Source organism: Capricornis sumatraensis, chromosome 8 (genome assembly GCF_032405125.1).
Source record: "Capricornis sumatraensis isolate serow.1 chromosome 8, serow.2, whole genome shotgun sequence".
NCBI classification, from domain to species: domain Eukaryota; kingdom Metazoa; phylum Chordata; class Mammalia; order Artiodactyla; family Bovidae; genus Capricornis; species Capricornis sumatraensis.
In genome coordinates, this window is record NC_091076.1 from 5,905,344 (window position 1) to 5,919,047 (window position 13,704).

The window sequence follows — 13,704 nt, forward strand, 5'->3', positions numbered from 1 at the left end:
ATCTAAGAGAAATGTTCTGGCTGCCAACAAGGCAGATGGGGGTTGGACTGCAGGCTAAGTCTCAGGGCTCCTGCTGGAGTCAAGGTTCTGGAAAATGGTAGCTTCAACTAGGGTGGCAGGCATGAAGTTATCAAGAGGTAGATGGGTTTCTGTGATGTTTAGAAGGCAAAACAGTCTGCCTTCCTTGGCAACATCAAACATGGCCACAATCGCAGCCATCCTCAGGAAATGGACTTGGAATTGGCTGACTGTCCAGGATCCCTCTTCCAGAATGTGCAGAATTGGAGATGGTCCTTAACAGCTCGGCGAGGAGGATGGGCAGGGGCCCCCCAGATCCCCTGAAGGGAGAGATGCGAGTCTTCTCGGGATCTCCTGGGTGTCATCTCAGCTCTCCTGAGATGGCACGGTCAGGTCTGAGGTCAACAGCGGGCAGCATGCAGGACACTCGTCTAAAGGTTGGAGCTTGTACTCAACAGGCAGGACCCAGTGGGACAAATGCTGATGGAGCCGGACACAGACCTTGCTTGGTGGCCTCGAGGAGGCACTGTCCTTGAGAGGCCTGTTCTGTAGCTGCAGTGGGTGGAGGCTGGCCGTGGCCTTAGCTACTGGCTCTCCAGGGATGGCCAAAATAGAAATCCCCAGGCCCGTGCATAGGGGAGCACCAGAGTCCTTCCAGCTCTCCCCAAGGACTCAGCAGCACCTCTCCAGGCACTGCCTTGTGGGGAGGAGTCGGGGTCAGGTAATCCTATGCCTAAATTTCCACATCTATTAAAAAGTTCCCTTTGATGCTGTAAAATTTAAGCAAGTGCTGCCTTCGGACATTAAAAAAAAGGCAAAGCAAGTCACAGAGGCACACAGCACTTCCGCTGCCACTCAGGGATCGGGGAGGAACTGAGGGCCTCAGGGGTGGGAGGCTGCAGCACCTTCAGACTTCCTCTTTCTCGTGCACGCGCGCACACACACACCAAGGCAGAAAAGTTTTTGGTATTTTTGTTTTGGTTTTGAAAGCCTTTTTATTAAAAAAAAAAAAAAACAAATAAAAATATTTCCCACTGGAGGCTATTTCTTTTTTTGTCTTTTAAAAATTTTTATTACACAAATATCTCCCATTCCCACATGTCAGAGGAAAGATGTCCTTGCTCTTTGTAAAACCAATCATGGAGAACGTTTAGAAAACAAAAGTCCACCTAGCTTCCCTCCTTTCCCTGGCCCCGAATAACCCCAATGTGTCAACTGAGATAGCGTGACTTGTCCTCTTAATGCTTACATTTAATTCTTTTTTTAGCACAACATTGGAGATTGACTCTAAACCAGCAAGAAAAAAATATATATTTACAATATTTCTCGGAAAACAAAAACACAACCAAACCCTTTAAACATAGTGACTTTAGGAGTTTTATTTATGGAGCAGTTATTTTTTTTTAATCACCAAGTGATTTTATATTATATATATATATAAATTTTCTTCCTTTCCTTTGTGGTTTTTCGCCCCGGTGCTTGGAAAGATGGAGGCAGGGCGTCTGGTCCTGTGGTCTGCGGAGGGCAGGCTCTCCTGGCAAGGCTGTGTCTACGACCAGATGGCAGGAAATGTGGTGGAACTCCCGGGTTCCTCTGTCCCCAGAGAGAGACATTTCTGTCCTCCACATGGACCAACCCTCACCTCTAAAAACCATTTTCTCCCTCACAGTCCCAGAGAAAGGGAAGCACAGCCAAGGGCCCAGATCCACTGGCTGCCACTCCTGGGCTCCCTTTTCCTCTGACCAACTCACGTGTGCGGTAAAAATGCTTGTTTTTCCAAACGCAAAACAACAAAAATAAAAGCCAAAGCCCAAAACAAACCGTCAGCTTGGAAATCTCTGTGGGTGAGATGTCCCAAAGTCAGAGGCACTCTCCCGGAACAATCCCTGCTCTGAGGGGGTCTCTCCACCTCCCCTTTTATAAAAAGACAAGAAAGCAAAACAAAGTCATCTTTTCAGTATTTTCCACAGGAGCAACCGAAAAAAGGCAGGAAGCTTCCAATTATAGGTCATTAACAATAACATTAATAAGGTTTTTGCTCAATACCCAGGGTTCTTGACAGAGAAGTTCCCCTAACTGAGGCACTCTGGAATAGGTCACTGGCATTTCCTCAAGGCTTCAGCCCCAGGTGGCTGGGGCCTGGAGACCATGGAAGGGGCAGAGGGTCAGGGCAGCAGACTGCTGCTCTAAGGTGCAGCAAGAGAATCAGCAGATTGGAAGAAACCGACACAACGCCACCCCCTCCCAAGACCCAATTTTCTCTCAGGAGGCCAGTCAACGCCAGGGTCAAAGCTGGGCTAGGTGGCAAAGAGGGAGCCCCTCTGCCTCTATTGCTTTGGAAGTGGCAAGGGGGCACGTGGCGTCTCTCCTTGGGGCAGCTCACACTTCAGATCCCTGGTGCCTGGGCTCCTTCCCTTCCCCCCCAACAGGGCTTCAGGAGGAGGAGAGCCTGAGGCTGGGCTGCAGAAAAGGGGCTGGGAGGGGACGGGCTGGGTTCCAGATGGTGGGGCAAGGTTGTGCTATTGCCTTCCTTTCAGATGGGGAGCGGCGTGCAAACCCGCGTCTATCGTTTATCAGCTCTTGCCACAAGCTGCTGCTACTGAGCATCTCCTCACACACTTAAATATTGACCCAAAAGAAATCCCGACCTTTCGTTCCATTTTTTTTTAAAGTGCAAAAAGCTCTCTGCTGCCCTATAGAGAGGATCTTTGGACAGGCCGTTCAATGCAAAGTAAGAGGGGGCAGCTGATGGGGCTCGACACAGGGCAGTGGAGAGGGAGATGCCAGGCTCCCCTCCTTCCCTCCACACACACGCTTAATACACTCAGCCACACACACAGAGGCACATGCACACCCCCTTCCATGGCTGCAGGCAGAGGGCAGGTGACTGGCTTCTAAGCAGGACTCCCCACCCCTCCGAAGGCGCCGGATCAGTGAGCCATTGAAGCTAGACACAGGCGTGGGCTCGGATGGCTACAGGACCAGAGGCCTGGAGCCTGCCAGGGGCAGGTGGGGACTTGGCCTAGTTCTCTGACCCCCCCCCAGCTGGGGGAGACAGGCTGCTCCCTCTGAGAATAGACATCCTGGGAAAGCCCTATTCAGGAGGAAATAAGCAAAGTGTGAAAAAGGGCAGGGCAGGCCAAAGAGGGAAGGGATGGGGAGATGGTGCCTGTCTCAGGATCTGCCTGGGAAGCAGTAAAATCGGGTGTCCCTGGGGTAGACAGTTCCAGCTCCTCTGAAGAGCCTCAACCCCAGTAAGTGCAACAAGGACTTCATAGAAACTAGCAGGGAAGTCTGGGGTGGGGGAACCTCATTCTGCGAACTACCATGGGCATCAGACAGGATCAAGCTACAAGGAGAGGAGGGAGAGCACAGACACGGACAAGAGGTGTGGACACCTCAACAGCACCAGTGTGATCTGCATGGGTCTGGCCGTCCTGGGGCCGCTGGCCCCTCCTGTGTAAGCCGGGAGAGTGTGACGGAGGAGAGACACGCACTGGACACCACGACGAGAACCTGGCCACAGAGACAGGGCTGCTTTCTTCCCTGGGAGTTTGCTCAGAACCAGGCACTGCTGGGGACCATGGATGGGGAGGAGGACCCCAGGGCCCAGTGCAGGTGACGGCTGCAGACACCCCAAAGTGAGAACCCGGCCTCCTGGCCGACGAATGAGTGGGCGGGTGGGCGGGCGAGCAAGCGAGCAGGCACTGTGGCAGCACACAGCCTGCGCTTTCCCCTTGGGTCAATTTGCTACTCCCTTCTCCTCAGGAGGGAGAGGAACAGGCCGCTAAGCCTGGGGTCCACCCCCCTCTCTGCCCTGACTGTAAGGGAAGGGCTCAAGGGACAGGAGAGCAGAGAGGGAGTGTGACGCTGGCCTCGGAGCCCGTGCAGGGGCGGGAAGAGAGGCTCTCCTGGCTGGGGCGTCAGGGGAAATCGGTTTCCTATTCAGTCTGGGCTGGGTGTGTCTTAGCTGATCTTCTGTATCAGCTTCTCATCAGACAGGCAGTAGAGACTGTTGATGGACAGGTCTGAGATGAAGTGCTCGCAGGCTTTCCGAGTGATCTGCTTGCATCCTCGAAGGTCGATCAAGGTGACGTTGGCGATGCGCCGTAGGTAGATCAGGGTCTGGTCTGTCAGTTTATTGCAACCTGTGGGGAAAGTGACCACAAGGACAACACTGCGTACATATACTCAAAGGAGCCTGCTTCTGACGCTCAATTTCCCAGCTTTCCTCAAAAGGCTAAACAGAAGTCCCTCTCTTCCCCTTAACCACCGGGCTCAGAGCCTGGATGTGCTATCAGCACGGCAGCCCCGCAAGGCCCCTGCCACCTACTCCCTGCACTGCAAAGCCGCCCAACCTGCAGCTGGGTGCTGCCTGTATCCTTAGGGCCCTGACAACTGCTCAAGGCCTTGGTCCCCGCCAGTTACAAAAGGAACGGAGTTCCATGTCTTGTCCACATGTGAGGAAAAGAATTAACACGGTTTAGTCAACAGCCCATGTTCTTTCTGTTCTACTGGTCAAACTCCAAGAAGGGCTGGGCTTCCAAAGGGCAGGGGCACCATCTGTCACAAAACACGGCAGTGCCATACCTGCCATGTTGAGCTCTGTGAGGGAGTAACGAGTGGAAGACCCAACAGCGGTGAGTAGATTGGAGGACTGGTCTGTCAGGTGGCTGCAGTGACTGAGGTCGAGTCGAGACAGGAGGGGCATGTGGCGAATGATGAGACGAAGCGTGGCGTCTGTGATGTCAAGGCCCGCCAGCCGGAAGTCGGTCATGTTCCGGAGCTTGCTGCGATTGTCCTGGCCTGCAAAGGCAAGAGAAGGACCTAGATCTAGACTCTTAATTCTAGTTCAGCTCAAGCTGCAGGCAGCCTCAGTCATGGATACTTGCTGGCCGGGCTGTGCAGGGGTTAACAAGCAGAACTGCCCACACCCAGCCCTGCCTGCAGGGAGCGAGCAGTGTGTGGGGGCCGTTTCCAGGAAACCAGACACGTTTTCTTTCTTCTCAGCTGCTGGATTGTGCCTCACTCACACAGCAAAAGGGTATGTGTGGAATGCTCCTCTCCTTCCCACTCCCCCACACTTTTCTAAACCATCAGGGAAACAGCCTTCAACGTTCCACCTCAACCATGAAGCCTTCCCAGACTTCCTCAGGCTTATACTCTCTAACCCCCAACCTCCACTGACCCACAAAATGGACTCACTCCTTCCTTTGTAGGTAGTTATCTATAAATAGTTAACTGTGCTTGTACATAGTCCATCGTCCTGTTTTCAACTTCCACTTTTCTACTTTTCAACAGTGTAATTTCTGGGACTACCTGAGCTTCTGGGAATGCTGAAAGGAGCACAGGGAAATCAGGCCTAGAGCATACCCGGTTTATCCGCTGGTGGAGTCAGCAAGTCCCGAATTTGAGGGTCCTTGATTCCTACTGCCCACCGAAGATCAAGGGTCCTGAGAAGGGGGCAGCTGGAGGTGCTGAGGGCAGAGACTGCAGACCAGGAGCAGCCTGCTAGGAGGAGGTCTTTCAGTCCTGCAGTGGAAGGAGATAGACATGCAATAATACACTCTACCAGCCATCCAAAGCCTCAGCTACCAGCTGATCTGACCAAGGTAAACAGATCCCCAGTCTAATGGAGGGAGGGACCATATCCTAAACTTATTCTAGTAATCCTGCTCAAAAACTTCTATGCCCTCCTGTACACCTAACTGTGGTGGTAAAATGGATTGCTCGGTTTACAGCAGAGCAACAAGTATGTGTGACTTCTAAGACCTCAAAGTGCTTAAGAGAATCCTTACAAGGGACTAATCAAGGCGACATCTTACTCAAATTCTCTCTTCAGGGACTATACCGAGAATACCTGCAGAGCTGGCGGCAGCACCTGACCCCTCTCTCTCCATCTTCCTCAGCGACTGGCCTGCCAGCCCACAGTGGCACCTTGGGGACTGGCAGTTAAGGTGGGACTGGCCAGGTCTCTTGCCAAGCAGAAAGGCAGTGATAGCACAGACTGCTGCCCTAAATTAATTGCCCGAAAGAAATTCTAAATAGCGCTGCCAATAATGCAGCTTTCCTCGCCCGCCCTGGGCCCCTGGAAGGAAAGCGTGGGGCTGCTCACCTGGCAGCCTATTGACGAGCCATGTCAGCTGTTTTTTGGAGATATTGGTCCAACTGAGGTCAAGGCTAACTGGCTGCCTCTTGATGATGCCACTGAGAGCCTGGGGTACAATAGCCTTACACCTACTCAAGTCAATTTTTGTCCAAAGTCTCTTGTCACAGCACCTGTAACAGAAGGAAAGAGAACCAGCTGTCAAGACCTGATATCCCTTGTCAGAGGAACTTCACCACAGGCTGCTGGAGGCTTCTGGGAAAAGCAAAGCCTTGGAGATCACCCTCCCTAGATGCTTCTACATGCATATAAGGATCATACCTTGCCATTTTTTGCCTCAGAGAATAGAGATTACTTGACCAGTCCACCCCAATTTACTTTGGCCGGGTTGAGAGAACAGAGCGACTGTCAGAGACACACAGTAAAACAATATACTATAACCCCTCATTCGCATTAAAATGGCATGGCTCCCACCAAAGTGTATACAAAGGGACATTAAAAAAATTTCTTGACTTCTTACTGTTGGAAGCTACTGGGCTTCCCTCTACTCTCCTCAAAGTCTCTCCCAGCCGCCTGAGACACAGGGTGGTGCTACCTGGCACATCCAGCTCATTGTGCCTTGAACTCCAGAAAGAGCCCATTTCATGATCCGGTCACAAGAGGCTCTTTATTAAAATCAGGCCTGGAGAGTACTCCACCACCCTTAGGTTTCTGCCTCAGCGCTATCTTTACTTTCTCTAGCCAGTCTGCATCAGAACAGAAAGGGAGAGGCCTGCCCTTCCGCGACAAAGCCACTGGCCACAAAGAGCACTGCAACACGCGGCTTCTCTTTAATATTTTAGTCTCTGCTCCCCAGCCTGGCTCAGTGTCTGGCTGGCAGGGCAAGAGGAGATGGCACATAATGGGAGTTTTATGTGGCTCGGCCTAGAAACTGAGGGACAGAGCCACCACTAAGCCCTACAAAGACAAATTATTAGGAGAATCTGGGTGGATCACGTGTCACTTCAGATTTGGGAAGTAAACTCATGATTGCAAACAATGGAGTCTTCACTTCGAGACTGAAAAAACTTCACCCAGGGCACATAAAACTTGTATGGCAAAAACAAGAGCACTAGATTTCAAATTTTTAATGTGTATCAGAATCCTCTGGTGGAGAATTTATTATTAAAAACAGATTGCCCAGCCCCACCCTCAAGGTCCTGATCCGCAGGTCTGAGATATGCCCTGAAAACCTGTGTTTCTAACAAGGTCCAGGTATGACACTAGTTTGGGCATCACACTTTGAAAACTACCGCAACAGGATTTGACCCAGATATAAAGGATTTATCCTAGGGTTTAGGAAGTTAAGGAAAAACAATGTCCAGTGGAAATCTTCGTTCATCACCTCTAGGGATGCTCCCTTATGTCTTACTGTTTAACTTGAAAAGAAATAACAGGTTTCACTAAGAAAGCCAACTAAGTCTCAGGAAGCTTCAAAACTGCACCTTGCTTGCTGGAGAAAGGCATTCTGGTCTAGGTTTAGAGTATGAGATTTAGAACTGTGGAAAACTGTGAGCCTGTGAGCACCTGCAAAGTTTCTGAAAAGCACATATACCTGTCTCGGGAGATGGAGACGTAACGGGGCAGGGGTGTAAGAGCAGTCGTCTGTGTCCCCAGCCCCAGGAGTGACTGGCGTTAACAAATGTATGATGCGTTCAACCAACTGGGGGCAGAAGGATTATGACTCCGAAGTTTTAGGACACACTGTACAAACCCACCCCCAAGCCCCAAGGTACAAATCCATTCAAAGTCCAGTAAGGAAAGACAGGAAAGTACAGAGCAGGGAGAAGAGGCCAAGGGCCAGATTTCCCTGATGACACCTGCAGGTACGACCGGCCACATCTTCTAGAGGACCCGTGTCCGGGAAATAGACTGGGTAGATTTAATCCCTTAGGGCCCAACCAGCCTCCAGGAGCCAAGACACATGCTGTTCTCACATGGAAAGCTGCCACCTACGCCCATACCCCTGTGCCTGATCCCTGTAGCCCTGCTCACCATTTATACCACGTCTTGCACACTCGCATACATTCACAAAGTTCTCTGCGGCTGAGGTAGCGGAAGACAGACATCCAGACCTCCCGCTGCATCCAGCTTTCGTCTCCATCCTGAGCCCAACTGCCCCGGCCATTCAGCCTGGCCGCACCCCCCTCCTCTGCACTGTCATCTTCCTCCTCCTCCTCCTCCTCGTCCTCCTCCTCTCCCCCCAGCCCCTCCTCATCCCCGCGCTGGGGGGTTCGGGCTGGGCAGTGCTGGACCAGCACGCGGGGGGAATGGCGAAGGTTGGCAGAGGAGGCCGTGATGGCCTGCAGCTTGGGCACAATGGATGTCCCGTGGAGCTCTTTGGTGGGCCTCTGCAGCGTGACAGTGAGGTACGATCCCCGGATCTTGGCTTTCTCAACTTCAGACAGCTCCTTTTTGCCGCTGGGGTTGTTCTCCTTTTCCCGTACCATGGTGCGCTCTGTGGCCTGCAGCCGCAGCAACTGCCGCCGTTTGAAGCGCTCATCGCGGCTGGCACTGTGGTGGTCGCTGGGGCCGGCCCCAGGGGAGGACCGAGTCACCACGCCCCGGGGGGAGGCCGGGTCGTGGATGAGCTGCAGCATGGAGGTGGGCGAGTGAGGTGGGGGCGTGAGGGGCTCGTCGCAGCTCCGCAGGGGCCGGAGGACTTTGGCTTGCACGGCTTCTTCGTCACTCTCTTCCATTTTCCGCTTCTGCAAAACAGGCAGTCATGTCAGTGCCTCCTTTCTTCAAGACCCTCTGCACATACAGGATCAGCCTCTCTGTTGCTCTTGGGGACTAGAGGAGGGCAGGCCGCTGCTTTTCTACGGGGGAGGGACCTCTGTGTGCTGCAGGGTGGTCATCTCCTCACTGCCTGCAAACCAGACTGTAACTGAGCTCACATCTGTGCTCAAGGCAGCTGATTATAGGGCAAAACCCTCAAAATGGGTTGCTTGTGAAATCTACCTGTGACAGAAAGGTCTGTGTCCAAGTACAGAGGAATGGGATCCACATATGAGCTACACGATTCCAACGCCTGCTTTACTCATCTCCTGTCCCAATTTTTTGGTTATAATATAATTCTCTGGGTAAAGAAACCCTTTAAGGCTGCAACTCCTACCCCTACGCAATCTGACCATTTTAAATTCTGCCTCTAATTCAGCTCTTCACCCAAGAGATGCTTCTGCTGGAAGAAAACCAGCCTAAATATACACGTTTGAACTAGGATGCAGATTCTGATAGCAGTAAACCTACTGACTTTTAGCCCTATACAGGGTCTGAGTGTGACCCTGCCAGGCTGCTTCTACTCAGCACCCCAAACTGTCCTGGGAGACCAACCACAGGTGAGAGATTAAGCCTAGAATGAGAAACTGCATTGCTCCTGGAGGAATCTCCTCAGGATGAAAATGAGGAATTTGAGTTTGGTGAAGCCAATATCCCACAATAAAAGCACAAGCTCATCCTCTGCCACCTGTGCTCTCTGGTCTCCTGTCCCTTCCTGGAGCCCACCTTGGCTATGACGCAATGAAGCCTGACCACCATGTTCCACTAGGTATCAAAGCAGGAGTTCAGACTCCCTTAAGGAGACGTTCTATGTCCCTCGGCAACTATTCTGCTCCCTTTTCTCCTTATATTCTTAGATCACTGTGGCTGAAAGAGAATGACCAATTTTTGGGTGCTGGCTTTTACAAGGCATTAGAAGGTAACACTAAATATAGTATCTGCCAACCTGTCTGCTACAGCAAGCATCCACCACCACCACCACCAGCGAAGAAGACAAAAGTAAAAGTTACTACTAGACGAACCTGCTGCTAGTTAGAACTTGAAATGAGAACTCTGCTGCTGCTAAGTCGCTTCAGTCGTGTCAGACTCTGTGCGACCCCATAGATGGCAGCCCACCAGGCTCCCCCGTCCCTGGGATTCTCCAGGCAAGAACACTGGAGTGGGTTGCCATTTCCTTCTCCAATGCAGGAAAGTGAAAAGTGAAAGTGAAGTGGCTCAGTCGTGTCCGACTCTTAGCAACACCATGGACTGCAGCCCACCAGGCTCCTCTATCCATGGTTGCCACTGCCTTCTCCAATGAGAACTCTAGCACTCGTCAACTCCAGAAATCCTTTTCATCAGACCTATTTAGATTGAGAAGTTCAATGACCTCAGTGCCTGAGTGGGAAGAAATAGGAAAAAAAAAAGAAACAAGGAAACGTGTCCCTACTGTCCTGTACAGGGTACCTGGAGGAGACTGCCAGGGCGTGATGACTGGCCTGAGGCCAATGGCTGCCTCTGTGCATGCCCTTAGCAGATCATGTCTTCCTGGCCTGAGAGACCAGTCCTTCTGGCCCTCTGACATTACTGGCAGCCCCTGACCAGCAACCATAGTAGCTTGGGGCCAAGGTCACAGCACTGGTTTCCTCCAGAAAAGGGACTGCCTCTGTAGGACACAACTGGGCACAACGGCAGGGCTTTTTGCCACAAAGGTGAAGCAAACAAAAATGTGAACCGGCACAACTGGAAACGCTAGTACACGACCATGTACCAGCTGACTCAGGTTGCTGCCTCCCCTCAAGTTTCATTCCTCACAGACCACGCTCACCTCATTTCCCTCCTCAAACAGCTCGGCTGTGGCTCCTCTTTTCCAAGGGCCCCAGGGTGTAAAAGAACACTGGGAATTTGCAGAGTCCCGGGGAACAATACTCAATAATGCAAAAAAAGAAAATTCACAACTCAAAAGAAAAATAGCTAAACAAAGGGGAAAAAAGATAACAAACAAAACAAAAAATAATCTCCCAGGTCAGAAAAAACATGCAAAGGCAAACGTTATTTCCAAACTTGACACTTGCTTTCCTCTCACAGTGTGAGACTGGAAACGTTCCCTTACCTGGGCTTTTTCTGAGCTGTCCTCTTGGTAGCACTTTGGACACTCCCAGCAATTTGGCAATTCCTCGTTAAGCAACCCCTCTCCATCCATCTACAGGCAGAGAGTGGTTATTAAAAATCTGTCTCATTTAAAAAACAGACAAAACCCAATCTGTGTCTTAAGTTTCCTTTATCAAACAGTAACACAGACATATGGTTGGTAAGAGTTACTCACTCCTAAACACACTGGTCTATAGAGGAGGAAAAAAAAAAAAAAATCAAGAGCCATTTGGCCTCACTCTAAGCCAGTGGGATACTGGCCACCCTCACTCTGATCAAATTTAGACTCCAAGAGAAGATTCCCAAGAGTCTGAGACAATCTGGAGTCTCTTCCCCTGACACATACATTCTCCTGAGGGTCCCATGCCACTCTACAAGGAACTGAACATACAGGAATGGTGCCAGTGAGATCTTGAGTGTGGGGCATAATGGTTATGACGGTTATGGCTTTGGTTTGGAGACTAGTAACCAGGTCTCTATGACTCAACTGTTAGGTGAGGATAAATAACAATATCCACCTTATATGGTAATGGTGAGGATTGAATGCATTAAATATTATATAAGATGCTCAGAAAAATGTGTGGCACGGAGAAAACACTTTGTACTAACCACTGTCATCATCATGACGATAATACCCTATTTTATCAAATCCAAGATGCATCTTTTTTCACATTTGAATTGTCTGAAACTGGGCTGCTTCTCACAATTAACAGTGTCTTATATAATCATTATCAGCCAGGTGGCAGTCATGACATAGCTGACACCTTCAGAAAGACCAAGAAAGTACCAGCACCAACCAATGTACTTTAGATTCACAGAAAATCTAAGATACACCCAACTTCACAGAGTTGTCTTAAAGATTAAATGAGGAGTCATATACAACTGTGCTTCTCCATTCTGGCTGCACATTAGAATCTCTTGGGGAGCTTTTGAACACACCTGAGCCCAAGGTCCATGACAGAAGAGTTGACTCAATATCTGAGGTTAAGGCTTAAACCTCCTTGTTACCTTTTTTTTTTTCCTTTTTTTTTTTGCCGAGCTGTGTTGTGTGGCTTGTGGGATCTTAGTTCCCGACCAGGGATGGAACCCGGGCCTTTAGCAGTGAAAGCCCATAACTCTAGACACTGGCTTCCCAGGGAATTCCTGTTATTACCTGGGGTAGTGCACTCCCCCAGGTATGCACAGAGCCTGATACAGACTCAACACACACTAAATGTCAGCTGACAGTATTACTCTCACCATCTTTCAGGAACTAATAACCAGTGGATACAATGAACTTTGTAGTAGAGACGCTTAAAAAATGTGAGGCATTCCAAAACTACGCTATTCCATGATGGCTGGGGACTCCAGACATACCCACCAAGGCCAGCCTGTAAGCTCCACGAGGGCAGAAACAAGGACTATTCTGTGTACTAGCTTAGCCTCGGGGTCTAGCACAGTGCCCAACCTGAACACAGACATTGAATCAAGAGCAGACGGTGGACCCCTCTGTGACCCTCAGCAGCCTCTCGTGACAGATGTCCCACTCTCCTCTGCTCCACTCAGAGTCTTTACAGACACTCTGTTAGCTGAGACCTCATGGGCCCCTTAGGCCTCTCCTCACCTGGAGGCAGCCAGGATGAACAATCTCGTTGCAGATACAGCATTCCATGAGTTTCTTCTCAAAGTCCTGTGTCTCCTCGTTTTGATCCACCTCTCCACAGAGGGAACATGTGACGGAGTGAGGCAGTCTGGGCTATAAGAGGACAAAGACAGAAACCAAAAAAAGAGCAGGCTTAGATCCTTATCATTCAGTTTCCCTTTAACTGAAGGTGGACAATTTTGGTTCCTGCAATTCTCCAGTAAACACTTAAGAGAGCATGGAGATCAGGTGGAAAGAAGAGAGGTTTTGGCAGGAAAATGACTAAGGAAGAAGATAGGAAGAGTCAACTAGCTGAGGAGAGACCAACAGCGAACAGTTTATTTTCATCTGGCCTATCCTTGGCCTCCCAGGTCCTTCCTTTCTAATCCACTTAAAGAGGGAACAGACTGCAGTGATCTGTCCTTCAAACACTAGTCTCTCATTAGAAAATTAGGCAAAAATTAAATTAGATTATGTTAAATATTAGATACCTTCCTTCTAAATCCAGAGACAAAAGGGACAAAATGAAAAAAGCCATAAAGACAGCAAAACCTTTTCTTTCCAGCTCTGCGGGTCTATACTATATGTATATTTCAGCCCCACCCCCAGCACCACACCCCTCCCCCATATTCTTTACCCAGCAGATCACTCACTGCCAAACACTGCCGGAGAACACAGGACTGCTTCATGCGACCAGGTCCCCCAAACTTCTTCATGTCCCTGCAGTAGTGACAAACACCACACTCTCCCTGCACGCAGGCTTTGCATTTTCGACACCGCACTCGTCTCCGTCTGGCTCCAGACACGATGGGAGAGGCAGCGGCTGGGCGCACAGGTGTTAACCGCGGCGCTGGTTTCATAGTGTGAGGCTTTGTGATGGGGATGGTAGGAACCCGCACCTTTGGCCGGGTTGGGAATTTAAGCTGGAAAGAGAAAGCAGTCAGGTCAAACATATAAGGTAGCCCTCCAGTATTTCCTTATCCTGAATATTATTACTCAGAATACACTCCTG

The 13,704-nt window shown here is 50.3% G+C and overlaps 1 protein-coding gene across 2 annotated transcripts in view; it reads right to left on the bottom strand.

Moving 5' to 3' along the window:
* Window positions 1–1,026: 1,026 nt before the first annotated feature.
* KDM2A (lysine demethylase 2A) overlaps window positions 1,027–13,704 on the bottom strand; it is a 91,076-nt gene continuing 78,398 nt past the window's right edge. Inside the window, exons 14-21 of one of the 2 annotated variants that reach the window (XM_068978922.1) lie at window positions 13,346–13,615; window positions 12,675–12,806; window positions 11,034–11,123; window positions 8,159–8,868; window positions 6,134–6,297; window positions 5,392–5,550; window positions 4,609–4,824; window positions 1,027–4,166 (exon numbers count right to left, since the gene is read on the bottom strand). In XM_068978922.1, the coding sequence (XP_068835023.1) occupies window positions 3,985–4,166; window positions 4,609–4,824; window positions 5,392–5,550; window positions 6,134–6,297; window positions 8,159–8,868; window positions 11,034–11,123; window positions 12,675–12,806; window positions 13,346–13,615 (1,923 nt within the window). In that variant the 3' untranslated portion in view covers window positions 1,027–3,984. Of the gene's footprint in view, window positions 4,167–4,608; window positions 4,825–5,391; window positions 5,551–6,133; window positions 6,298–8,158; window positions 8,872–11,033; window positions 11,124–12,674; window positions 12,807–13,345; window positions 13,616–13,704 lie in introns of both variants that reach the window. The other variant, XM_068978921.1, reaches the window with a different exon arrangement.